The 26,856-nt window shown below is 39.6% G+C and overlaps 1 protein-coding gene and 1 long non-coding RNA gene across 3 annotated transcripts; one reads left to right on the forward strand and one right to left on the reverse strand.

Moving 5' to 3' along the window:
• Positions 1 to 608: 608 nt before the first annotated feature.
• Positions 609 to 9,754, reverse strand: LOC100691373 (G1/S-specific cyclin-D1). 2 transcript variants are annotated; one of them, XM_003449184.5, is made up of 6 exons: positions 9,507 to 9,754; positions 9,133 to 9,364; positions 5,516 to 5,731; positions 4,869 to 5,028; positions 2,870 to 3,018; positions 609 to 1,803 (listed from the first exon to the last, which is right to left on the reverse strand). In XM_003449184.5, exons 2-6 carry the CDS (start codon positions 9,334 to 9,336, stop codon positions 1,651 to 1,653), a joined length of 882 nt encoding a protein of 293 aa, XP_003449232.1. In that variant the 5' UTR covers positions 9,337 to 9,364; positions 9,507 to 9,754; the 3' UTR covers positions 609 to 1,650. The 2 variants fall into 2 exon arrangements, with proteins under 2 accessions (XP_003449232.1, XP_013129225.1); XM_013273771.3 differs by having other exon boundaries at positions 9,133 to 9,753.
• Positions 9,755 to 20,201: 10,447 nt separating this feature from the next.
• LOC109203047 (uncharacterized) lies at positions 20,202 to 22,798 on the forward strand. Its single transcript, XR_002063013.2, has 3 exons — positions 20,202 to 20,257; positions 22,437 to 22,552; positions 22,633 to 22,798. It is a non-coding gene; the product is annotated as an uncharacterized LOC109203047 (long non-coding RNA).
• Positions 22,799 to 26,856: the final 4,058 nt, after the last annotated feature.

A 26,856-nucleotide genomic window follows, 5' to 3' on the forward strand; every position in this document is an offset into this window, starting at 1 on the left:
GTTTGTGTCTCTCTAATGTTTGTGTGTTAGCCTTAGCAACCTATGATGGGTTTGCCAGAGTTTTCAGTGTCATTGCTCTTTAGCCAAATCATCATCATGAGACCTTTTTAACCTGTTCCAATAGAAGTCATGTTCAGTTTTTGGTTAAAAGTTGGCTGGTTTTGCTTTTATAGTCTTCCTATTTAAAGCCTATGCTTCAAGTTGTTTTAGTCTCTGCTCTCCAATAGAACCGCAAATCTACTTTTGCAATAGGCAGTGCTGACCTGCAGCCACAGCAAACAGGATAACGTGTTTTTCAGTGGAACTGAAGCACGTGTTCACCCCCCCCAAAAAATCTGGTACCTTTCTACATTTCTGTAGAAGAACAGACAGGTTTATTAGAATGATGCTGTGAAATCACCCCTGCCCTCCTCCCCCAAAACATAGAAAAAAAACAACAACCCTAAAATAAAAATCCCTGGGACTTTGCTCATCCTTTGGCTTTAGAGCACCAGCATGGAATTGTTAGTGTGTCGTGCATTCAGCATCACATTATAACATTAGTGGAGTTAGCCATCTATATTGGTAAACCAGAGGTACAAAATCAACACCAATTTTGCACCAAGTCATGAGATCATTTTACGGTACATATAGTATATTTTATTAGCCAAATACAATGGGGGCATTTTAGGCCTTGACTCAAGAAAATCAGTGTTCACATGGAATTAAAGCTGAACAATAACTTCATTCGTCATATGTTAAAGCAAATAACTAAAGATCATATTGTAAACTACTGGTATTTACCACTTAGGTGTCCATCAAAGGACTGCCCTGTAATAAACTCGTATTACATCTTATTCAGGATTATTATTTGTATGAATTTATCAGACCTTACGTTTAAAACCTGAATGTCCAAGTCATTTCTCATATTATTCTACTTAAAATACACTCACATTTAGACAACCTCTCTAAATTCACCTACTGAATTCAACAAGAGAGACTCATGACATCAAATTACTGTATAATGCAGTAAAAGACCTTAATAAATAACATGTAATGTGAAGGAAATATTGTAATTTGAAATGGAAACAGTCAGGAAAAAAAAAGCCATGAAAAATAATTTCCACACATATTTAAAAGGATGTTTCATTTATATAAACAGACTGATTTACAGAGGTGCCTTGATGTGTTTTTCTTAAAATTTGGATACATTTGAGCTTCACAGCTGTTTAAAAGAAATAATTAGTGTTAGCCCCTGAAGCTCAAATTCTTTACTTTGCCAGGAGGTGCAGGTTCAAAAAGGCCCTGCAGGCCTTTGTGGATCCATCTTGAATTTACTCAGTGCTTACATGAGCAGGTCTTAAAGGGAAATATTCACCCCGGTTGAACACCTACCTGCCTGCATTCATCAACACACTGTATGTAACACATTACTTTTTCAGCCTTTTCATCTGCATTAGCATAATTCCAGTTTTGCAAATAACGCCGTCTGCTGAGAATCTCGCTACGGTTGTTGCCACAGTTCATACTGACTTCACATGAACAGCTGTGACAGACTGTTGAGTCCAGTTACTTATGAATGCTCCATGACGTGTGTATTTTTATGAGTCTTATACGATCATCAAATTCATCTGCTTCTGTTTCTTCATCCAGCAACGTTACTGCTAGAGCTCAGATGTTAATGTCTCGTACATCTGTGGGCGTCGCTGAGTGGTCCTCTCCCATTTTCTTAGTTTCCATGGCAAATGAGTGCTGCTGCTGTGCCTGTCTGAGGCTAGTTTCCAGCAAAGACTCGATCTGTTCCTGACATGCTCTCAAACAATCCTGAAAAGTGAGAGTTCAGAGTAATTTATATATAATTTATAAAGTAATACATAATTTAAAAAGATATGGTCTCAGCTTAGGCTTACAGTCACAATAAACAGTGATCGAAGACTGAGAACCTACATAGAAACACAGACTACCATGACCTGGATGATTGCTAAGGAGCCTGCAAAGAAAGCGACAGGACTCCAGTCACTTTCTTTCCAAGCTCCTTAGTTTGGAGATTCAAATCTATATGCAACAGCTGACGATGTGTAGAAGAGTGTGGGTCATCCATGTGCGATACTGTTTACTGTGTGTAAATGAGAGCAGTGTCTGAAAACTTAAACTTAGAAATGCACCAGGGCTGCTGTCTCATATCCTGCAGTTAGAAAACTTTGCTGTGAGGGCATCTTTGAACAAATGTTATGTGCAGGGTTGCACTGCAAGTGACGGTGCAGCTGCTGTGACGGGCCGATGGAGAAGCAGCCACATTTCCCAGTAAAGAGAACCCAACCTGATCGTTATTTACTGCATCACTCACATCAAACACTTGTGGTCCAAGATGCCATTTAAAAAAAAAAAAAAACCCTTCCAATATTAATTGCCTTGAGGCAGCTATTGTTGTGAATTGGCGTTATATAAATAAAACTAAATAGACTAACACGAAACTTTACTGTTGATATCAGTAAATGGAATGAGATGACTCCGTGTATGGACTCATCTCATGACCATTTCTATTGTGTTTGAAGAGGGATTCATTAGACTGGAAATACCGGATAAGTTAACTAACCTGAAGGTATTATAAACAGTCCAACACAGTCCCATTAATAGCTGCATTTTGACAAACATTGTTTTCTAATAGCATCTATTCATTCCTCAGGATCCTTCTCCCTCTCTTCGACACCCTGTTAAATTCAGTTCTGCTCTTTTTCAGTAAAAAAACCAAAACAAAACAAAACAAAAAAAAAAAACAGTATTATTGCGGAGCAGGACTAATTACACACTCGTTCTGCTAACATCTTTCCTCTAATGTGACTGAGTGAATGTAATGTGTACCAGTCATGCTGTGAACAGATGTACCCACCGGGTCACTTTTGATGGTCTGAGCCAGCTGTTCTGTCAGTTTTTGAGACATCATGGCGTTACCCACCATTCTCATCTGTAAGCCCTCTACTGCTGCCACCATGCTGCCTGCTGCCACCATGGATGGGGGGCTGGCTATGAATTTGACATCTGGAGAGAATCATAAAGGAATTTAATGTAAATTTGCTAGTTTTTAAATGAGGATTAAAAACAAACAAAACATTCAAAATCACAAAGAAACAGATGCTTGAGGAGAATTTCTGTTCTGTGTTAAACAGGAGCATGCATTGATGCCAATATGTTTCATATATGAAGATGCATTAATAAAAGCAAGAAATTAAGATTGAGTAACTGAACTCTGTTTTTTGGGGGTAGTATTGGATGATAAATTAAAATGGAAATCTCATATTGAACATGTTAGAAAAAAGATGGTTAAAAATATTTATATTCTGGGTAATGTCAGAGATATACAAGATTATAAGGCAATGCGTATTTTATATTTCTCACTAATTTTCCCCTATCTCAGTTATTGTGCTGAAGTGTGGGGGAATACATATGCGACTTATATAAATCCTCTATACTTGTTATAGAGAACATACAAATAATCTGTTTATAAAATCGAAATTGTTGAAATTTGAAGACTTAGTGAAATTACAGACATTATTATTCATGTTCAAGGCAAGAAATAATACATTACCTCTTAAGTTACAAAGTTTGTTTGTATTGTGTTCAAGAAGTGGGGACAGTAGAAGGAAGTTTGACTTTAAGCATCAGTTTGCTAAGACCACACAAAGGCAAATGTGTCCAACAGTTAAGGGTATAAGAATATGGAATTCTCTTCAAGATAATCTCGAGAGTTGTATAAATATGCACAGTTTTAAAATGTGTTACATACTTAAAAGGATAAATCAATATGAAGAAAATGAAAGTAATTTGGGCTAAATGTGGAAGGAAAAATTTTCATTGCCATTTAGTAGTGCTGTATATTGCTGATTATACTGATTTGTTGTTTAGTTTTGCATTGTTACATAAAGATACATGTTAGAGGGTTTTTTGGGTTGTTGGCGCCCTCTTGTAAGAATAATTAGATTGCAGATAGGGGGCAGGTGCTAACAAGAATTTACTGTTCTTCCTGCTCCTTTTCACCCATCGGTGCAGTGTTATATTAATGGGAAGGAGGATCTGTATGTAGGAAATGTAACACTGTTGAACCATGTGTGAAATAAATAAAGAAATGAAAAGATGAAGTAATAGGGGCTTTAAAGGTTTAGGAAAACCCAAAGACTGCGTACAGGACTAGTTAAAGCAGACAAGCCATAATCACAGCAGATCAGCTGACCCCAGTCCCACAAATCATCATTTAACAGTTCAGCTGATGCCTTTCTACACATTTTTTCTTCTTTCTTTCGACACAAACTAGCTGCTTTGGCCTTCCCACATTACATACATGGAAGCAGCTCCTCCTTTTATGCCCTCTCTCAAACAATGCCATACCTGTTTTTAACCATCTAGCCACTCTCTACATTTTCAGGTCTTTATCTACCTCATTTCAGACTCACAAAATAACCTAAAGGCCCAAGCCAGGGTTAAAACCATAAAACCTTTTGTGAGGTGACAGTGCGAACCACGGCACAACAGTTTCACCAGGGAAGGTTGAGTCAGATAGTAGGGTTGAGCTGGTCTGGCATCTACCATTCATTAGCTCTATGGATGGAGACTGCAACTTGATTTGTGCTCCAAAGCACTGCACATTATAGTAGTCAGACACCAATGGATCCATTGTCTATTTATGCAACAAATATGTGCAATTAGGAATAAGTGAATTGTTATGCAATTTAGTAGAGAAAACTATGAAGTTGGGTGTTTAAAAGTACATCAGTTATTTGTTGGCATGTACTAACCCAGTGAGTCAGTCTTATTACCACACTCTGCTAAAGAGAAATTTCAACCACAATATATATATAAAGACAGTGACGCATGTGATGTAGCCTCATGCATACCTGTGGCACACAGTGCAACAAAGGTCTGAGCGTGCTTCCTCAGTATCGACTTGTTCTCTTTGTTGACAGGCAGCTGAGACAGGAAGTGGTCGATGAAGTCAAGAGGGGTGGGTGAAGCCAGGTCCCACTTCAGCTTATTCAAAACCAGCAGCTCCATCTGCTGTGAGTGGGTGAAAACAAAAATGGACAGAAGGCCAGGTTCAAAGTGGGATTTAACACAGACAGACGGAGGGATTAACAGATATCTTATGGTCACTTTTGGGAGATTTGGGGCTTAAAAGTAACACTGTAAGAAAAGGGGTAACTGAAATGATTAAGGAAATACTCTCATGGGACAATGAGACCCTACAATAACTGTCCTGATATTTAGAGATAAAAGACCTCATATGTTGGTGGAAAAATAGTGAAATTAAAGCTTTTAATGCAAGGTGGAAAATGTTAGGAGGTTACTAGAGCTATTAAAAGTCATTCTCTGGGGACTATACATTCTACAGCATCTGGCCATTAGCTACTGAGATATCTTGTTTTGAGACAGACATCCCTGCAGGATGGATGTTACATGAAGAAAAAAAAAAAAAGTCCTCAGAATCTTAGCTTCAAAACAGAGAGAGCACTTTAATGAAATAGTTTACTTCAGAATGCCATACCAGCAACTGAGAAGGTGTGACTGAATTATCAGTGTAGATGCAGAGTTTCTCTGCAGTCAGTGGGATTGTCTCCTTTAGTTTAGATGCCAGGAACATGCAGGCAGCTCCCAACAACTGCAGATGGTTCTTCTTCGTGGGTTCCACTGATAAGATGCGATCCATGTAGTTCATAGCTAAGGGGAAAACCTCCTCCTCACATTTCTGCTCCTCGCACACCTGTAGAAACAGTCAGTGAATACTACCATTAAATACTATCTTGTTGTATGTAAAAATGTTATATTAGTTTAAGTCCCAGAGAAAACCCCCTATAAATGTTACCAGAGACTGAAAAAAAAAGCAGATTCAAAATTGGAAATGTGAGATATAAATGTATCCAAGCAATAACCTTTGGGGGAAAAATATAGTCAACTTAGATGCATAATAATGGTCACTTGAGTCTTGCCCCAAAAGGAACCCAGTCCCCATTTGGGCCTGTGTAAAAGTGCCCAACTTTACAGCATTAAAAACACATGTTTACAACCTGATACTTTAACAGATGTCCCAACACAGGCAGTGGTAGCGGACAGCCATTTGCTAGGAGTCACTGAACTGGACGTCTAAGTAGTGTTTTAGCTGTTTTAGGCTTTTGGGGCATTTTACTGTAACTATCAAACAAATGATATAGTAATATTTCATAAAATACACATTTATGCTTCACTCTGTGGGAGTGAATTTCTAATATCTTATTAGCAGATATGTATGTAAGTCATTGAGGCAACTCGATAATGAAGGTGCATCTGCCTTCTTGTTCAAATATGGCCCCTTTTGGTTAAAAAAACAAACAAAAAAAAGGACCGGGGGGGGGGGACTGCAGGCTAAATGCTATCATTGAGGTTTTACATTTAATGGCTTTTATATACAGTACCTGTATCTCTATCAGCAAGTGTCACTATTTTAATTCTCAGTGTATAAAGCTTTAAGGAATTCAGAGTTACAAATGATTCTGATACTTTACATGCTCTAGTGTTTTGTAACATACTGTTTTAAGTCTTTGACTGCACAGTACAGTTTTTTCGAGTGGTAAAAAAAATTATTGGATTATAGAAACTTGCAGTTACTTAGATTAATAGATTTAACACAAAATAACTCTAGACACTGCTACTTTAAATTCAACGAGTATATTTTCCTCTTGAAACATCTTTAAAACTTTTTCAGTACAAACAAAATGTATTTTACAGCCAGGATTGTCAAAGTGTTTAATCAGGGCCCAAGCACTAAAGTGCAAAGGCCCTAATGTATCTGCGACATTTGTTATTATTATTCGGGCAAAAGAATTGTTTTTTTGAGGGCTTTAACATGCTCAAAAACTTATGAAGTTTTGCACAAGTATTTTATGGCTTTGGAGGTTTTGAACTAATTCTACAGCGCCATCTATGCAGGTTATTTTGAAGTATTACGGACACATGAACGAAATTTGTTACATACGTAACATGCCAAGACGGACCAAAAAACAAATAAAAGTCTGAGGGGACCCCCTGACCCAAACTCAGCAGGAAGTCTGCCATTTTGAACCGAGAATAGCAATTTTAACATTTCCAGGCGTTGTAATTTTGTGAATTCTTCCTAGGGATTTATTAGATCAACTTCATATTTGGTCAGGCTAAACTACAGATTTTGGCCGTATTAAACTGTAGAGCTTTTGAGTGTTCGTTGCAGGGGGCGTCCATGTCACCATGGCTAATTTCGATCATGTGCCATGAAAATTTCATTTGCTCTCGTTGACACATACATTATCCAATCCGTACCAAACTTCTCATGTGTGATAAGGCTCCGGCTTGAACACATTCTAACTGTCAATACGATGAAGGCTTTCAGGTCTTAAGGTCGTTGTGATGGAACACTGCAAACTGGCTCCACAGCGCCATCTACAATATGTCCAGGTCATATTTTTCAAAAACAATAATTTAGTAATATAAACTAAGATATTTTATGTAAAGCCTGAAAGAGGCTGACGGGATTAATTAATTTTGTCATAATTTTAACACAATTTCACAATAATTTAACCAGAATTCTAAGTGAATTCTCATTATCAATATGCATCTGGATCCATTTTTCTACTAACTTTGTTAATGTCATAAAAATTCCTTATCATATAAAATAAAATTGCCAAGATATGTCTATAAGTCTATTTAATATAGACATGTCTATAATTATTCTTAATATTAATATATATATATATATATATATATATATATATATATATATATATATATATATATATATATATATATATATATATATATATATATATATATATATGATATTTAACAAAAGAAAATATTTACATTTATTGAAAATTACCTTGTCCACACTAAATGTTTCTCATTACCATACTGCGATTTCACCTGCTCATAAAAAGCAAACTGATGAGCAGTACCACAATGCATCTCCTCAGATAGAAGATTCAAAACAGACACAAGGTCAGCTGCTCGCTCTTCTCTCGATTTGTGATATTCTTGTTAATCTTACTGAATCTTCTGTCTCTTACACTCCCTATTATCATTACCGAAATTGGATTACACTCAATACTTCTTAAAATAGAACAACATTTTTTATAATTATAAATACATTTTAAAGCTTTAGCATGAAGCAGAATTAAAGGTTGCGTACCATACTAGCATTTTAGGTCATTAGCCAAGAGCATCTCATTACAGTTACTCATAATTCTCATTATCATGCACGCAAAATGGTCATAAAGGTATCGAGAACCCTTGATGCAGTGATGAGATCCTGATTCATTTTAAAAGCAGTTAACAGATTGTGTTTAAAACATTTCATAAGTACTAAGACACATGTATTTCACATGTTTAAGAGGTAGGAATTGTTTTTGACCAAGGTCATAAGAAAAAACAAAACAAAAAACAAACAAAAAACCCCAACAAATTGATAATGTTGAATGTATGAAGACTGACAGACAATCATCCCACAGCCAATGCCTGCAGCGTCCTCTGGTCGCCATTTCTGCGTCTTGGCTAAAATTCGGTCAAAGTACCCCCCAAAACATAGAATGATCCTTTTTTTAACAGTAATAATGGCAATATTCGAAAAATTTACAAAAAAAATAAATAAAAATGTTATGACAGGAGAAAAATGTTACCCCACCACATCTTTTAGTGATATTAGCCTGTGATGACAAAAACAATGGCTGAACAACATGCACTAACAGGACAAGCTCAAGATGACAAAAACAAACACAACCTCGCATTCAACTCTGAGCATAAGCCAAGGAAATGCAACAAACGGTGGGTCGGTGTTAATGAACATTACCGGACAAACAGACCGAGGTTCTCCGCGAAGCCCAACACAAAGGCAGCGCGTGGCCGCAGGACTGGCAACTCGCCACTAAAATAGTTTTAAGCTTTCTCGTCACTGAACTGTATATAAAACCTATCGCACACACTCTGTGGGATAGAAAAAAATGTCTATCAAGTGAAATAAGCTTGTTACCGCGTGGAAATTAGGTATCGATAATCGAGGCCACGTGACACGCAACAAAAACACAAACTTTAATGGAAAGTTGCAGAGCAGAGGAATTCTGAGTTCTGTGAATGCGGTTAACGTGTATCGGCTCAACTCACCTCTAACATCCAAGCAGCGACTATCCTCCTCATGTACGGAGATATCTCTCTCTGGACACATTTAAAGTAGTTAGGAGCGGGGAGATACATATCTTCTACCCGCAGCAGAGCGTGCAGGACCCGGTCAGTCAACAGGTTGGAGTCTCGGTAGGCTCTCGGTATAGGAGGCCCATCCCCCTCGCAGCACCACAGCTGAGGCTCCATGCCTTATTGCGTCCGTAGCACTGTGGGTCTGTACTTTTTAAGTCACTGAAGTGATCGACTAAAGCTAACTACTTAGCTAACAGCACAAAATTATTAGCCGCTACATACTTTGTTCACAAAACCGTCCAAATGCTCCAGTTTATTCATGTTTGTATATAAATTTCAGTTACCTGTTGGAATGAAATATGTAAATAACTTCACCTTTTGATTTCCTCTACCAAGTTAGCTTATACCTTTTCGACGGTTTAAAAGTTACTTCCTTTTGTTGGAAAACACAGAACTACAGGACAAACCAGAACAGCAAGGCTTTCTCCACCGGCAGACTACATCCCTGTCCTGCTGCGCCCTTTTACTGGCACATTGTTCGGCGTCAAACAACGCGAGACAACGTACACTTCCGAGTGTACACTTCACAATAAGACAGCAGTAACGGTCCTTTCCTGTTGAAGATCACGTCAGTAGTCTGTTGCTTTACTCACGGAAATGCACTCTGACAAACATGACTGCTTTGCGCTTAACTTGGGTAACTTTGCTCTCAACATAAACACGCGGAGAGAGAGAGAGAGAGTGAGAGAGTGTGTGTACTAACAATATGTCTAAAGACAGAAGCGGAATGGAAAAATGGAAAATAATTTTTTTTATTCATTTTAAAGAAAATTTACAAAATGTTAAGCAGCATTGTCCATCAGTCTATCCAGCGATGCATCTATTCATCCACTCTTTTAAGCGTTTTTCCATTTCTGGGTCAAAATGTAAATCATATACTAGAGTAAAATGTATAGTGTTAACATTCGTGGGACTTTCTTACAGGACTGGACTGAGACAAAAACTTGGCCCACCATTACATACGATACGAATACACATATATTTATATATATATAAAGTATCTGTATGTGTGTGTGTGTGTGTGTGTGTGTATGTGTGTGTGAAGGTAACAGTGGTCCCAGTGGTAATTGGAGCCCTAGGTGCAGTGACTCCCAAGCTAGGCAAGTGACTCCAGCTTGAAGGATAAAGAGGGGCGAGAAGGGATTTGTTTTATAATATATATATATATGTATGTGTGTGTGTGTGTGTGTAAATATAGTATATAGTAAAAAGAAAAAAAAAGGTCAATATAGTGTATAGTACATGACCTGCTGTACCTCCTGAGTTACGGATTGTTACTGACAACTGGGGGAATTTTATGTCAATAGCACCTTCAGAAATATATTCAAAATTGGTAACATATTCAATACTTATTGTACCCGCTGTATGTCACTAATAAATCAAGGAATCTCTGCCTGGCTATCTGACAACCGTTCAAATGCTCTACAAATGTTCTTCAAATTTAGTGTTAGGATTTGTTTAAATCAATAATTGCATGACAGTTGGAGCCAATTAGGTATCTTTTTTTCCAATTCCATTCAATTTTATTTATACAGCGCCAATTCACAACAACAGTCACCTCAAGGTGCTTTATATTGTAAGGTATAGCCTACAATAATAAATACAGAGAGCAAGCGCTTTGGCGACATAGGGAAGGAAAAACTCCCTTTTAACAGAAAAATAACTTCCAGCAGAACCAGGCTGCGGGAGGAGCGGCCATCTGCTGCGACCGGTTGGGGTGAGGGGAGGAAGACAGGACAAAAGACATGCTGTGAAAGAGAGCCAGAGATTAGTAACAAGTATTATTCAATGCAGAGAGGTTCATAAACACATAGCGAGTGAGAAAGGTGACTGAAGAAGAAACACTAAATGCATCATGGGAATCTCCCAGCAGCCTATGCGTATTGCAGCATAACTAAGGGAGGATTCAGGGTCCCCTGATCCAGCCCAAACTATATACTTTAGCAAAAAGGAATGTTTTCAGCCCAAAGCCTCATCAAATGAAAATGTATGTCATGTGATGATGTTGGACTTCAGAAAGTGGTTTACACACTTAGTTTTGCTTTATAACCTCACAGATGATGTGACACTCCTCTGTGACCTCAATATGATTCCACCACTTCAGATAATACTTTATGAACTAACATCCACTGACTGTGACATTGTTTTTTGTAAATCAGTGGAACACTACTACTTGTCCAGTGTTCAAAGTGTCAGCTTTACAAATGTGTAGGATCTGGACTTCCCTGACTCTATACTTTCTTTTTAGAGTGGAAGTACTATTGTGTCTCTTACCGCTCTGTAAACAAGATAATCAGCTTGTGTGGGAGGAAAGTTGGCACACCTGGCCTTGACAAGCCGTTTGGGTGAGGCAGGCCGGGAGGGTCATTCACTGATGTACTTGAATTTCTTGTTGTTAATGTTATCAAAGGGTGTGTTTTAAGCCAAGCCATCATAATTTCCTAAGCCTAAACAAATAACAACAAACTTATATGTTACGCACACAACAAAAATGCAATAATAAGGCAACTACATCATAAAAGAACAGTCGCACATAGAACACCAACCTCAGTCCTGTGTCCTGTGACTGACCTATGTTACCACCACCCTTTGTTCTATATAAAAGAACTATATCATTGTTCAGTTTCCTGTCTCTAGCAAATGCAGTTGCAAATCTCAGTTGTAGTACTCTGCATGCTGAAAACTGACCCTAAAGTGGGGCTGTGGTAAAATGTCACCCCAAGGGGTTGTGGGTGAAGAACTGAGAGTGAGAACATGTTGAGCCCAAGTGAACTGTTTTTTAGGTGTGGATGCTTTTGGAAAGGCGACAGAAATCTATGTAGTGATGTTTCACTCTGTCTGTGTGTATGACCTTTAACCTCATTATCTCAGGGTGGCCCAGTTTAGGGTCATACTATGGAAACTGCATACAATAGCGCCTGTAGATTCTATTGAGTCACCAAGACCGAGTCCTCCTACAACAGAGACTGATCTGTGATGACCAGCTTCGCTAGCCTTCTGCTATGTTGTCTGTTAAAAGAATTGGATAAAAAGTGCCCGACAAGCTTTAGAAGAGGTTAAGGAACTAGAAACACTTGTAATATAAAACAACTTTATTGTCTGACTTCAGACTTCTCCATGCACTTTGGACAATGAGCCTTCACATTCTGGAGCATTTGCATGTGACTGCAGGGAAGGAAGGACACTTCCAACACCTCTCAAGTGCGTCAGTGTCTTTTAAGTCCTTGAAAGGCCTGTTATTATGACAATCAAATATGGACAACAGAACAGAGAAAGGCCCAGAGTACCCCCAAAGAATCTGGCCTTCATCCCCCACTACTAGCCCCCAACACCTCTTCCACGTCTAGGGGGGGATGGTACTGTGCTGTGCTTCCACTGGGCATTTACAAGTGAATAATTTACTGCTGAATGTTAGAGAACAATTTATACCTCTAACATTTAGAGAATAACAGTTGGGCTCATTGCAATCAGACAAATTATAATCTCTGTATCTCCAAAAGTTGAATCTGTTCATCTGGACGTAGCGTTTTGTGGGAGAAACGTTTCGTCACTCATCCAAGTGACTTCTTCAGTCTCAGCTGACTGCAAGTTTCCCCAAACCTTATAAACAGTACATTTGCATAATGACTGAACCCAGCCCACTGAAGGAACAATGGGCTGTGAGGTCAGTTCCTTAATCATAATTATGCAAATTCCCATGACCATTGATCAACAATCACTGACCAAAACCCACTGATCAAAGAACACTGATCAATGGCCATGAGTACCATTCACAGAGAGTTGGGGAATGTCTGCAATCACAGCATTGTAAGATGGCGAAAGATGTACCCTTAGGCCCCCTCCTCGATTCAGAGATGGAGTAAGGGTGCATCTTTCGCCATCTTACAATGCTGTGATTGCAGCCATTCCCCAACTCTCTGTGAATGGTACTCATGGCCATTGATCAGTGTTCTTTGATCAGTGGGTTTTGGTCAGTGATTGTATGCATGTATTGATGCAGTCAGCTGAGACTGAAGAAGTCACTTGGATGAGTGACGAAACGTTTCTCCCAAAAAACGCTACGTCCAGATGAACAGATTCAACTTTTGGAGATTTACTTCCCTGGATGATTGAGAATGCATCAAGACGATATAATCTCTGTAGTTTTGACAATTGTGTTGTAAAACCTTGTACCACCTACTGAATCTAGAAGTATGTCTGTTAGCAACGAAACAAAACACACCTTCATAAACCTACAGCAAAGGCAAGTGCTTTAGATATGCAACAGGATGTACCAGGACTAAATCATTACCCCAGTTTACTTTTTTTAATCTTTTCTTAATCAAAATATAAAATACCAATATATCAATGATTTTGTCCATTATCTTCTATTAATTAATAGTTTTTAGAGTGATCTAACTGTAACAGTAATATGCTCTATCTTATCTTAACAATGAAATCAGCTGTTATGGGTAAATATTGATAAAGCCATTGGTCTGAAGCATATATTTACTTTTACGAAACCAAATGTAGTAAAACATAAAACTAGCTTTTGATAAACAAAACCAAGAAGATCACCCTGTATCTCATTCTTTCTTGATAAAAAAATATTTCTAGAGATACCTTGTTGACAAGAAAAACAGTTATTATGCTTTTACTAAGCTTTTGGCTGCAGATGAAGGCTTACCAAATAAAATTAGAAAATAAAGTAATGTTCTTTATAAAAGGTAAATGGTTCCTTCAAGAAAACAAGTATGTAAAATTTAAAATCTTTAAGGCATGCCTTGAATACTCCAATATGAATAAAGCATTTTACTGATCTTCCCCGAAGATCTAAATCAGTATGATCACTGTGTTAAATTATACAATGTGAATATAACCATAGAAACAGAAAAATATTTCCTTTCCATAAACATTTCCCAAACCAAGGATAAAAACACAATAGAATATACTGAAAAGATGTCTAGAGTAATTGTCCTGTTAACTGATCCGAAAAGACAATGTATGGAGGGGGTGGAGTGTGTGCGTGTGTGTGTGGGTGTATGAGAGAGAGAGAGAGAGCGAGAGAGGGAGAGAGACAAGAAGAAAGGCTCAAGACAATACACTCCACAGTGGGTGCTTCTCATTTTTTCTCTTTCCCCTCAAAACGACTGATAAAAGTAAAGCTTTTAAAGTAGAATGAAATGGTTGACCAGATGCCAGATGAGCCCTGTACTGACTTACTCTCATACATACATGTATACATATACATATACATATATATACATATATATATATATATATATATATATATACATATATATACATATACATATATACATATACATATACATATATATATATATATACATATATATATATATATATATATATATATATATATATATATATATATAATATATATATATATACATATACATATACATATACATATATACATATTGTTACGAGTTCGAAATTGAGGATGAGAGTAAAACAATGATAGTCCAGAAAAAGGTCGTTCAAACAATTGATTTTAATGAATACACGCAGCGTGGAGAGGTGCAAACTGCAAAACAGTTATACATCTCTACCCAAAATACACTCTAGATTGCTTTTATAACATCAGGGTATTGTAACGCCCCTTCTTGCGTTTACAAGCACATAATTTGCATGTACAGAACATTCATGTATTTTAAGAATTAAATGCAACATAGAGGTTCCTCCTTGTGGCATACTCTTCCGAATATGGTGATGACCTAAGGCCTTTGAGGTCACCATGGACTGGACATCCTTCTGTCACCTGTAACTAAGCAAACTCAAATACCACAAGAAGCTGAATACATTCAGGCCTTTGCTCAGCTACTATTTTACTGTACCAATATACTCAGCATATGAGTTATGATACATATATATTTAACTCAATCATTTTAAAGTAGTTATAACTGCACCTGTAATAAACATGTTAATATTTGATTATGATAACCCCTATAATATAAATTATAACATAATGCCAGCAGCTTCAATAAACACTTTGATGAAATGATAATTAATACAATGTTAAGGATGGTGGTTATATACAGTTCAGCAGTGACCTAATTTCTTTAAATATTACAATATATATACATATACATATATACATATACATATACATATATATATATATACATATATATATATATATATATATATATATATATATATATATATATATATACATATATACATATATATATATACATATATATACATATACATATACATATACATATATACATATTGTTACGAGTTCGAAATTGAGGATGAGAGTAAAACAATGATAGTCCAGAAAAAGGTCGTTCAAACAATTGATTTTAATGAATACACGCAGCGTGGAGAGGTGCAAACTGCAAAACAGTTATACATCTCTACCCAAAATACACTCTAGATTGCTTTTATAACATCAGGGTATTGTAACGCCCCTTCTTGCGTTTACAAGCACATAATTTGCATGTACAGAACATTCATGTATTTTAAGAATTAAATGCAACATAGAGGTTCCTCCTTGTGGCATACTCTTCCGAATATGGTGATGACCTAAGGCCTTTGAGGTCACCATGGACTGGACATCCTTCCGTCACCTGTAACTAAGCAAACTCAAATACCACAAGAAGCTGAATACATTCAGGCCTTTGCTCAGCTACTATTTTACTGTACCAATATACTCAGCATATGAGTTATGATACATATATATTTAACTCAATCATTTTAAAGTAGTTATAACTGCACCTGTAATAAACATGTTAATATTTGATTATGATAACCCCTATAATATAAATTATAACATAATGCCAGCAGCTTCAATAAACACTTTGATGAAATGATAATTAATACAATGTTAAGGATGGTGGTTATATACAGTTCAGCAGTGACCTAATTTCTTTAAATATTACAATATATATACATATACATATATATACATATACATATATATATATATATATATACAAAACCTGTTGTATATATACAAAACCTGTATACACAAAACCTGTATATACAAAACAGAAACCTGTTCCTAAACAGGCTGCAGTAACCATCACAGTGGCAGACATTCAAAAAAGAGTCTCCAGTATGAAGAGTTGGACAGCACCAGGCCCTGACATGAGTCATGTCTACTGGCTAAAAAAAACTAACTGCACTCTATGAGTGTCAGGCAGCACAAATGAACCAGCTGCTAATAGACGAGGCACATCCGTAATGACTTGTTGAAGGCCAGACAGACCTGATCCCCAAAGATCATCATAAGGGTCCGGTCCCATCTAACTACCAACCAATAACCGCTTCAGTTCCTCATGGAAGCTCATGTCCGGCATCATAGCAACTAAGATCAACAGGCAAATGGTTCAATATATGAGCAGGGCTCAGAAGAGCTTATACAGAAACGCAGAGAGGCAAAACACCAGCTTACGGTTGATAGACCGGTCACTCCAGACTGTGAGACCAGACTGACCAACCTGTGCACTGCCTGAATTGACAAAAAGCCTCACACATGGATCCTGGAATGCCTAGAACTGTGCAACTGCAACAAGACTCTAACAACCTTTAGTTGGAAATTAATGGGGATGTGGCGAGCAACACTGGAGGCCAATGTCAAGCCAATAGTGCAAGTCATCATTAAGTGTGGGATTTACTAAGGAAATACTCTGTCCCCACCGCTGTTCAACACATGCCCCTTCACTGAGATCATTAACAAGACTGCCACATTCCATAGTTGGTATCCATAGCCAATCGTCAGCCACCAGCAACCGTCTACATGGATGACATCATGCTGTATGCCAGGAGTGAAGGACTGACCAATCCATACAACTAGGCTCCAATGTCATCAGTATGTCATTCAGACTTGAGAAATGTAATCAGATGGTAATAAAGAAAATAATGGTAGTCAGAACTGAGTGGATAGCACTACCAGAAGGTGACATTGCAGACACTGAGCTACAAGTACCTGGGAAAAACCTGGGAATTTCAGAGATAAATGGGAACTATGAAGAGGCTGCCAGGAAAGCCACCAACACCAAATACCTGCAGAGAGTAAGGGATGTCCTGAGGTGTCAGCTGAATGGGAAGGACAAGATCCGAGCAGTCATCCTTACCGGTGATCAGATACCCTACTGCGATAATCAGTTGACCGAAGGAAGTAATAGAAGCCACTGACATCAAGACAAGGAAGTTCCTTATCATGCATGGAGGGTTTCACCCCAAATCCACCACCCTGAGACTACGCTAAACAGAAGAAATGAGCCCGAGGACTAGTGAGTGTCAGAACCACTGTCCAGGAGGAAACAACAAAGATCAAAGAGTACATCAGGAAGATGGCCACATCTGATAGTGTGCTTAGTGAATATCTTAGGCAACAGAAACCCAGTGAAGAAGAGGAGCAACAAAAAGAAACCATCATGGAAGGACAGGCTCGAGCATGGCATTTCCCACCAGCAGATAGAAGAAGTGGCCAATACCGAGAAATCCCACCAGTGGCTGGACAAAGCTGGACTGGCAGCACAGGAACAAGCTCTGAGGACAAGATCGATAGAGAGTGGGGTCTACCACACCAGAGACGACCCCAAGTGCAGGCTTTTCAAAGATGCCCCTGAGACAATCCAGCACATAACAGCAGGGTGCAAGACGCCAGCAGGCAGGGCATACATCTAACATCATAACCAAGTGCTTGGCATAGTGTACAGGAACATCTGTGCCAATATGGTCTGGAAGTCCTGAGGTCAAAATGGGACACACCCCGTAGGGTGGTTGAAAATGGCCGAGCAAAGATCCTGTGGGACTTCCAGATAATGATGGACAAACTGGTGATGGCTAACTAACTGGACATAGTAGTGCTGGACAAGTAGAAGAAGATGGTCATAGTAATAGATGTAGGTATACCATTTATAGTAACACCAGATAAAAGGAACACGAGAAGATGGAGAAAAACCAATGACTGAGAAAGGAGCTCAAGACATGAGTGTTCCCCATGGTAATCTGACCGCATGGAGCAGTCACCTCCAAACTGGGATGTGGCTCCATCAAATCCCAGGAGCAACATCCAAGATCACTGTTGAGAAGTGTGCAATCCTAGGAACAGCAAAATACTTACCCTCAAGCTCCCAGGCCTTTTATAGAGGACCTGAGACTGAAGAATACAGAGCGAGTAGGGAATTTTTTGCTTTTGTATTTAGTCCACATTTTGTGTACACTGCCAAACTATAGCGAGCTGTACAGTGAGCTCTGGGTATCCGTGTGTGTGTGTGTGTGTGTGTGTGTGTGTGTGTGTGTATGCATTTGGTTGTCAAGGTGATTAGGAGATGGGATGTAATTAAACAATATAGAGACTTTAGTGAACCACTAAGAAGCGAGGGTCTCTGGACAACCTGCTGGGCTTAAATCTACTAAAACACACACACACACTGAGGCATACAGCACACTGCAACTTACACCATTGTTCAGTGAAAGCTGTCTGGCTTGAATTGTCATTATGTGTTGGTATTGTTGCTGCTATTGTTTAAGCCAGTAGGATTGTACTGAGTTCCTATGTAGCTTGATGGCCATTATGCTGCTGGGATGGGGCCATGTCAGATCAATCCAAGCGTAGGGGAAACAAAGAGACAACATAGCTTGGCTTGAACCATGTGGTAATGGGCTGAGAAAAAGAATGGCAGTGAATATGAAAAAACTCACATGCTGGAGCTGGATGGGCTGCATGGTTTCACTTGTATTCTAGCTAGGATTGCACACAAACACTACTTGGTTGGGTCCAAGAAAAGACCGTGTTGCAGAAAATGCACAGGAGAGATGGGAGAAAGAAGAAAGCTGACTTTTGTTAATACTTCTACTGATCAGTGAGCTGAATTTGACAGCTTGCAGCTAAAATGAAGAGGGCAAAAAAGGAATCAGATTCACTAAAATGCTATCATTAAACCATTTGCTATTGTGATTTCTTTCTCTTTGAAATTTAACTACATTTGTATCAGGTTGTTGACCCAATGTTCTGTGTTTCGGACCTTTTGAATCTTGTTAAATTCCTTTTTTGATTTGGAGAAGTGAACCTATTTTCTGGATTTTATTATACTGGGTTTTCTTGTTTTAGTTCTTGTGACTAGAAATTGTAGAGTTTGGTAATCCCTGGTATTTTCACTGCTATATTATTAGAGGTCTGTAGTTTAGTTTTAAGTTACTTTGGGTTATCAGTTTATGCTCTTGTTCCCTTGGTCTGGTCTCTATGTTTTGTTCCTTGTTGTCCCCTCAGGTCTGTCATGTCTCTCTCCCTCTCTCTCTCTTATCCCAGTCATGTCTCTCACCCTCTCACTCTCGCTGTCTCTCATCCTTCTTATGTCTCTCTCTCTGTCATCCCTGTCATGTCTCTCTGCTCTGTCTCCATGTCTGATGATGATTTGTCCCTCCTGTGTTGCCATGTGTCTCCACTTTCCCTAATAATCCTCATGTGTATATATACTGTATCAGTTCCCCTTTGTCCTTAGCAGGAACGTCAGTTCACCTCCCTCCATGTGTCTTGTCCTTGTTCCAGGTTTAATGTTCTATATTCTGAAGATTTCGTTTTGCCTAGTTCAGTAAAGTCTGAGTCTCCTTTTGCCTTTTTTAGGTCTACTTTGGTTTTTCACCAGCCTAAATAAACGGCTCACTTTTTGTTAAGTCCAATCCTGTCTCTACGCGTCTGCATTTGATTCCTCTCTCCAACACAATCTGCGCATGACACATGACCAGTGATGGGAATAACGGCGTTACAAGTAACGGCGTTACTAACGGCGTTACGTTTTTCAGTAACGAGTAATCTAACTAATTACTATTCCTATCGTTACAACGGCGTTACAGTTACTAACAAGGAAACGCGGTCCGTTACTATTTTTCAACAAACAGACGGTTGAAGCTGTGATCAGCTTACCGCATCTTCTGGACGCTACAGCTTTAAGCAGCTGCGCGCGCTCCCGCGGACGCTAATCACGAGCACTGTCCAGCACAACACCTGGAGCTAAGGGGGCAAAACAATCGCATGAGTGCTGCTGTTTGACTGAGGAAGAATAAAGTAGTCGTGGTAAGCCAATCACATGACCACTTCAAGACAAAGCAACAAGGTGATATATACCAGTTTATAAATTGTGTTGATAGGCCACGTAAAACCAGAGTCATGATAAACAATATATACCCGGTGTTTTTTCCTCAATAGTTTCGCCACGTTAGCGCTAGCAAGCACTCTCTGCTTATGAGCAAAACAAAAAAAAAGTTTTAGGAGTGACGGCGAGAGAGAGAGAGAGAGAGCAGGAAAAGAGAGAGAGCGAGTTTTGAGATTTGTGACGTTTAGCGTGTTTGGAGTGTGTAGTTAATGTGTTGTCTTGTGTAGTTAGTGTGTAGTGTTGTGTATAGTTTTGTGTTGTGTGTCAGAACAATGAGGCGACTGCTGTCTCCAGGTAGAAACAGGAGTGATACACCTGCTGCTGTCAGACCTGCAGGTATCAGGCTGTGATGTTCTCCTTTGTAGTGGACAGAAATTATGTTTTGGAGTGGCACAAATAATTTGTGTGGCATCTTATTGAAGAACGGCTGATTGTTCTGTAAATAGTTTGAAATGGTTATTTAAAAAAAGGGTAAAAGGTAAATGGATGCAAATAACTTCGTTGTTTGCAAAACTTGTGCATAGGATTTTAAAATTGACAATTAATATTTGCATTTGAAGTTATGAAATATGATTCATTAAACATGTTTATGGTTGTTACAGTTAAAAATATAACTTTTTCTACTCTGATTTTATGTTTTTTGTTTGATTTTAGATCAATTCTGGTTATACAGTATGACAAAATGAGAACATAACTGTAAATTCAGGCACGTGGGGTTGCGCTAAAAAGAATGATACCAAACAAGGCAAAGTAAATAGTTTTTAAAGGTAAAATGTGGAGGGAAAATCAAGAGTAGTAAAAAAATGGCCAATTATACTCTGGACGCCAGAGGGTTAAACGTTCTTTGTTTTTTTTTAAAGTAACGCAATAGTTACTTTTCCAAGTAATTAATTACTTTTAGAATATTGTAACTGAGTTACTAACTCAGTTACTTTTTGAAGAAGTAACTAGTAACTATAATTGAATTACTATTTCAAAGTAACTTGCCCAACACTGCACATGACACAGATCATGACACACACATACAAACTTAATTATAATCTTAACTCTAAGCCGTTGTCCATCGACAACGTATCCAAGTGTATACAAGTGTACACCTTGAGGTGTTTTATATTGTAAGGTGACCCTACAGAGAAAACCCAAATATCAGACAACCGCCTATGAGCAAGCACTTTGGCAACAGTGGGAAGGGAGAACTCCCTTTTAACAGGAAGAAACCCCCACCAGAACCAGGCTCAGGGAGGGACAGCCATCTGCTGCGACCAGTTGGGGGTGAGGGGAGGGAGACAAGACAAAAGGCATGCTGTGGAAGAAAGCCAGAGATGAATAATAACTAGGGATGGGTATTGATAAGATTTTCACGATTCCGATTCCATTTTCGATTCTGTTTAACGATTCGATTCTTTATCGATTCTTATTTTTAAAAAAGGAGAACACTAAGGTCGATTAGCTTAGAACTGTTTTATATCTTCTATTCAATTCAATTCAATTCAATTTTATTTATATAGCGCCAAATCACAACAAAAGTCGCCTCAAGGCGCTTTATATTGTACAGTAGATAGCACAATAATAAATACAGAGAAAAACCCAACAATCATATGACCCCCTATGAGCAAGCACTTTGGCGACAGTGGGAAGGAAAAACTCCCTTTTAACAGGAAGAAACCTCCGGCAGAACCAGGCTCAGGGAGGGGCGGCCATCTGCTGCGACCGGTTGGGGTGAAAGAAGGAAAACAGGATGAAAGACATGCTGTGGAAGAGAGACAGAGATTAATAACAGATATGATTCGATGCAGAGAGGTCTATTAGCACATAGTGAGTGAGAAAGGTGACTGGAAGGGAAAAACTCAATGCATCATGGGAATCCCCGGCAGCCTACGTCTATTGCAGCATAACTAAGGGAGGATTCAGGGTCACCTGGTCCAGCCCTAACTATATGCTTTAGCAAAAAGGAAAGTTTTAAGCCTAATCTTGTCAGGGTCCTGGGTCTGAGCGACCCAGGGACCCTGAGCAGTTTTGGACTAATATTATAATATATGTATTTTGTATTGCTGTCCCTCGTTCTCCCTGCATATGTGTGTGTGGGTGTGGCCCTGGCAGGTGATTGGCCACACCTGAAGACCATGTCACACCTGCAGCTGATCAGGCCTAGTCGGAGGAGCTACTTGAGAGTGTGGTGGAGCTCTCTCCGACGCTGGATCATTGCGTGGCTTCACGTTAGTCTCTCGACCAGTTCTTAGTTTGAGTCTCCTGCATTATTGTGTGTCTGACAGCTGCCTCTCTCTTATGTCCCCAGGAGTAGCGAGAGACGAGAGGGCAGCGAGCACGGGGTGCTCATCACGGAGAAGCGGAGACAGGAGCACTAACACTGGGAAGAGGACACGTCACGGGAGTCGGGAGAGCACGGGATTTATTGTCATGTTTTTCCATCACTGTAAATAAACGCACTGCTTGTACTAAGAGCACCGCGCCTGGGTCCTCCATTCCCCACATCCCCACGGTCTGCCATGTCAAACCGTGACAAATCTTGAAAGTAGAGATAGTGTCTGTCTCCCGAATCCAAACTGGAAGTTGGTTCCACAGAAGAGGGGCCTGAAAACTAAAGGCTCTGCCTCCCATTCTACTTTTAAATACTCTAGGAACAACAAGTAGGCCTGCAGTGCAAGAGCGAAGTGCTCTAATAGGGTGATATGGTACTACAAGGTCATTAAGATAAGATGGGGCCTGATTATTTAAGACCTTGTATGTGAGGAGCAGGATTTTGAATTCAATTCTGGATTTAACAGGAAGCCAATGAAGGGAAGCCAAAACAGGAGAAATATGCTCTCTCTTTCTAGTCCCTGTCAGGACTCTTGCTGCAGCATTTTGGATTAGCTGAAGACTTTTCAGCGAGTTTTTAGGACTTCCTGATAATAGTGAATTACAGTAGTCCAGCCTGGAAGTAATAAATGCATGAACTAGTTTTTCAGCATCACTCTGAGACAGGATATTTCTAATTTTAGAGATGTTGCGCAAATGGAAGAAAGCAGTCTTACATATTTGTTTAATATGTGCGTTGAAGGACCTGTCCTGGTCAAAAATGACTCCAAGGTTTCTCACAGTGTTACTGGAGGCCAAGGTTCTCTTTGAACAAGATAGAAATTTAGCAGTAACATGTCCTTACAAACCCAACAGTGAGATCTTAAGAGATCCACAGCCTACAGCTCTTCAGTGGGGTGTCACAGGGTCCCCGGGGAAAATTGTAAACGTAAAATAATAAAATAAATATTCTTCTGTAGCAATAACAAAGTATAACATAAATTATTCTGTAGCAATTACACAAGAATATCCAGTAATGTCCCTGCCTACAATTAAACACATTCACTTAGCGAAAATCGGAGGCATCTGCTGTGGCAAATGGGTGCAAGCCTTTGACCACAAACTTAGTCACTGCTCGGTGACATTCGTCTATCCTGGCCTGAAAGGAGACGCTACCGGTAGACTGCAGCGAGAACTGCCAACATCTGAGCCAGCCAGACTCTGCCTCTCTCATCATGGTCACCTAAATGCAGCGCACAGTAATGGCAGGTTTTGTAATAAGGCAGATCGCGCTAACATAATATGCACTGTTAGTTGATTATTTACCTGCCGCATTAATGGGAGAGGACGTGCAAACGTTACCGCTGCTGCTGGGTTGAGATTCACGAGTCCGGAGTGGAATTAAAAACACGACATTCATTTAAGGTTATCGCGTGTTTTGTGAGCAAATGCTTTTGCATATTCGTAGTGTTTCCTCCTTTAAATGAAATATCTACTTTGCAAGTATTGCAAGTTGCCCCGTTGTCATCCGTTCTCGTAAAGTATAACCAAACTTTTGAGCGTTTGAGCCGCTTAGGCGCCCTGCCAGGTAAATGACGCTCCGCAACGTGGTGACGTCTTTCGGGGCGACTGGAATCGATAAGGGAATCGTTTGCAAAAATGGACAAAACAATTCCAAGGAATTGAAACAGTGGGAACCAGTTCTCAACAAAAACCGGGTTTCGATACCCATCCCTAGTAATAACGCATAATTAAATTCAGAGTGATATATAAACACACAGTGAGTGAAGGAGTGAGAGAAGGAGAAACACTCAGTGCATCATGGGAAGCCCCCAGAAACCTAAGTATATTGAAGCATACCTAAGAAAGGATTGAAGGTCACCTGATCCTCATGTGTATATAGCCCTAATTATAAGCTTTGTAACAAAGGAATGTCTTCAGCCTAATCTTAAAAGTAGAGAGGGTATCTGTCTCTCGAAACCAAGCGGAAGCTGGTTCCACAGAAGTGGTGCCTGAAAGCTGAAGGCTGTGCCTCCCATTCTACTTTTAAATGTCCTAGGAATCATAAGTAAGCCCACACTCTTTGAGTGAAGTGCTCTATTTGTGTCATACAACACAAATAGGTCTTTAAGATAAGATGAGGCCTGATTATACATGACCTTGTATGCTAGGAGAAGGATTTTAAATTTGATTTAAAAGAGAGCCAATAAAGAGAAGCCATTATAAGAGAAATATGCTCTCTCTTTCTAGTCCCTGTCAGTACTCTCACTGCAGCATTTTGGATCAACTGAAGGCTTTTTAGGGAGTTTTTAGGACATTCTGAGAATACCTAGTTATAGTAGTCCAGCCTAACAATAATAAATGCATGAATTAGTTTTTCAGTGTCACTCGGAGAAAGGATCTTTCTAATTTCAGAGATCTTGTGCGAATGGAAGAAAGCAGTCAAATATGTTTGTGCATTGAAGAATATATCCTGATCATAAACGACTCCAGGAAGCTCCTTACATGCATGGAGGGTTTCACCCCAAGTCCAGGACCCTGAGGCTGTATGCTAAGCATAAGGAAGGAGGCCAGGGACTAGTGAGTGTCAGCACCATAGTGAGACAACGAACATCCACGAATACATCAGGAAGATGGCCCCACCGACCGTGTGCCCAGTGAATTCCTTGGGCAGCAGAAACCGAAGAAAGAAGAGGAAGAGGAGGAACCATCATGGAAGGGTATGCCCCTGCACAGTATGTACCACTGGCAGATAGGGGAAGTGTCTGACATCCAGAAGTCCTACCCAGTAGCTGGACAAAGCTGGACTGAAAAGACAGCACAGGAACAAGCTCTCAGCCCAAGATCCATAGAGGCTGGGGTCTATGGATACCAGTGATGCTGACACTCACTTGTCTATCACACCAGGCAAGACACCAGGTGCAGGCTGCATAAAGATGGCCCTGAGACAATGCAGCACATAACAGCAAGGTGCAAGATGCTAGCAGGCAAGGCATACATGGAACGCCATAAGTGGCCGGCATAGTGTACAGGAACATCTGTGCTGAATATGGCCTGGAAGTGGCCCTACAGGTTACCTGAACATAAAAGACTACTTGTTCAGAAGAAATTTGCTGACATGCTTAAAATGAGAGTAATAGAAGAGTCACAAAGTGCATGGTGTAGCCCAATAGTTCTTGTGGTGAAGAAAGTAGGATCTATATAGTTCTGTGTTGACTACTACAAGATGAATGAGGTTTCACAGTTCGACAAGCTCCTGGATTCGTTAGGCACTGCTCGTTTTTTCATAACTAAGGGCTCCTGGCAGATTCCCTCATCTAGGAAAATCACTCTCTGTTCAGACTATGATCCGGTTCCAGTCCCAGCAGATGGCCGCCCTTCCCTGAGCTCGGTTCTGCCGGAGGTTTCTTCCTGTTAAAAGGGAGTTTTCCCTTTCCACTGTCGCCAAAGTGCTTGCTTATAGGGGGTCATGTGATTGTTGGGTTCTTCTCTTTATGTATTATTGTAGGGTCTACCTTTCAATAAGGAGATAAGGAGACTGTTGTTGTGATTTGGCTTTGTATAAATAAAAATGAATTTAATTGAATTATGTCCAGCTGCAATGATTCAACTGCAAGAAGGATGCGCTGGGATCACCCGGTGGCATCTAGAGCCACCCATTTAAGTTCAAGGTGGTCCGTAGGCCAGGGGCACAGATTGCTGTGGCTGTGGAGGTGGGAGGGGGGGGTCTGGAATAGGGAGTAGGGGGAGTAAGCTCAGCCGGATGGCTCTCCAGCTTAAGTTGGGTGATGGGGTATGTGGTGGGGTGTGGTCTGCGACTCTGCTTCAGAGAAGGGGTGGTGCAGTGAGTTCAGGGGGGCAGTGCCAAGGAGGCTGGCAGGGCAGCTGGGACCAGAGAGAGGAGAGCTAAGCACCAACAAGGTTGTTGGTACGCTCCACAAGGAATTGTAGACATTGTAAATAAATTGCCACTGTCCTTGCAATATTGTGTGATCATTTGGTCATACTTGCAAAGTGTAAATATCTACAGATAAGATGGCATACATTGCTGTGTCAGACAGAAAGACATTTCTAATGATTTAATTAGAGAAATGATCACTAAAATATTAGAAAAAATGATGTTGTCCTAATAGTCATTGTTTCTTTTTTCTCTGAGCCCCTACATTCACCCCCGACTCTGCTCATTTTCTGTCTCCCAGCCCAATTCTGCTATCCTTCTGTC

The sequence above is a fragment of the Oreochromis niloticus genome, linkage group LG7 (genome assembly GCF_001858045.2).
Source record: "Oreochromis niloticus isolate F11D_XX linkage group LG7, O_niloticus_UMD_NMBU, whole genome shotgun sequence".
NCBI classification, from domain to species: Eukaryota; Metazoa; Chordata; class Actinopteri; order Cichliformes; family Cichlidae; genus Oreochromis; species Oreochromis niloticus.

What these genes read in the sequence shown, in the direction of transcription:
- LOC100691373 (XM_003449184.5), bottom strand. Translation starts at nt 9,336, where the DNA reads ATGGAGCCTCAGCTGTGGTGCTGCGAGGGGGATGGGCCTCCTATACCG. An exon ending in TCACACCTTCTCAGTTGCTG is followed by an intron (nt 5,029 to 5,515) that starts GTATGGCATTCT and finishes ACCCACTCACAG; the next exon opens with CAGATGGAGCTGCTGGTTTT. An exon ending in AGACCATCAAAAGTGACCCG is followed by an intron (nt 1,804 to 2,869) that starts GTGGGTACATCT and finishes CTCACTTTTCAG; the next exon opens with GATTGTTTGAGAGCATGTCA.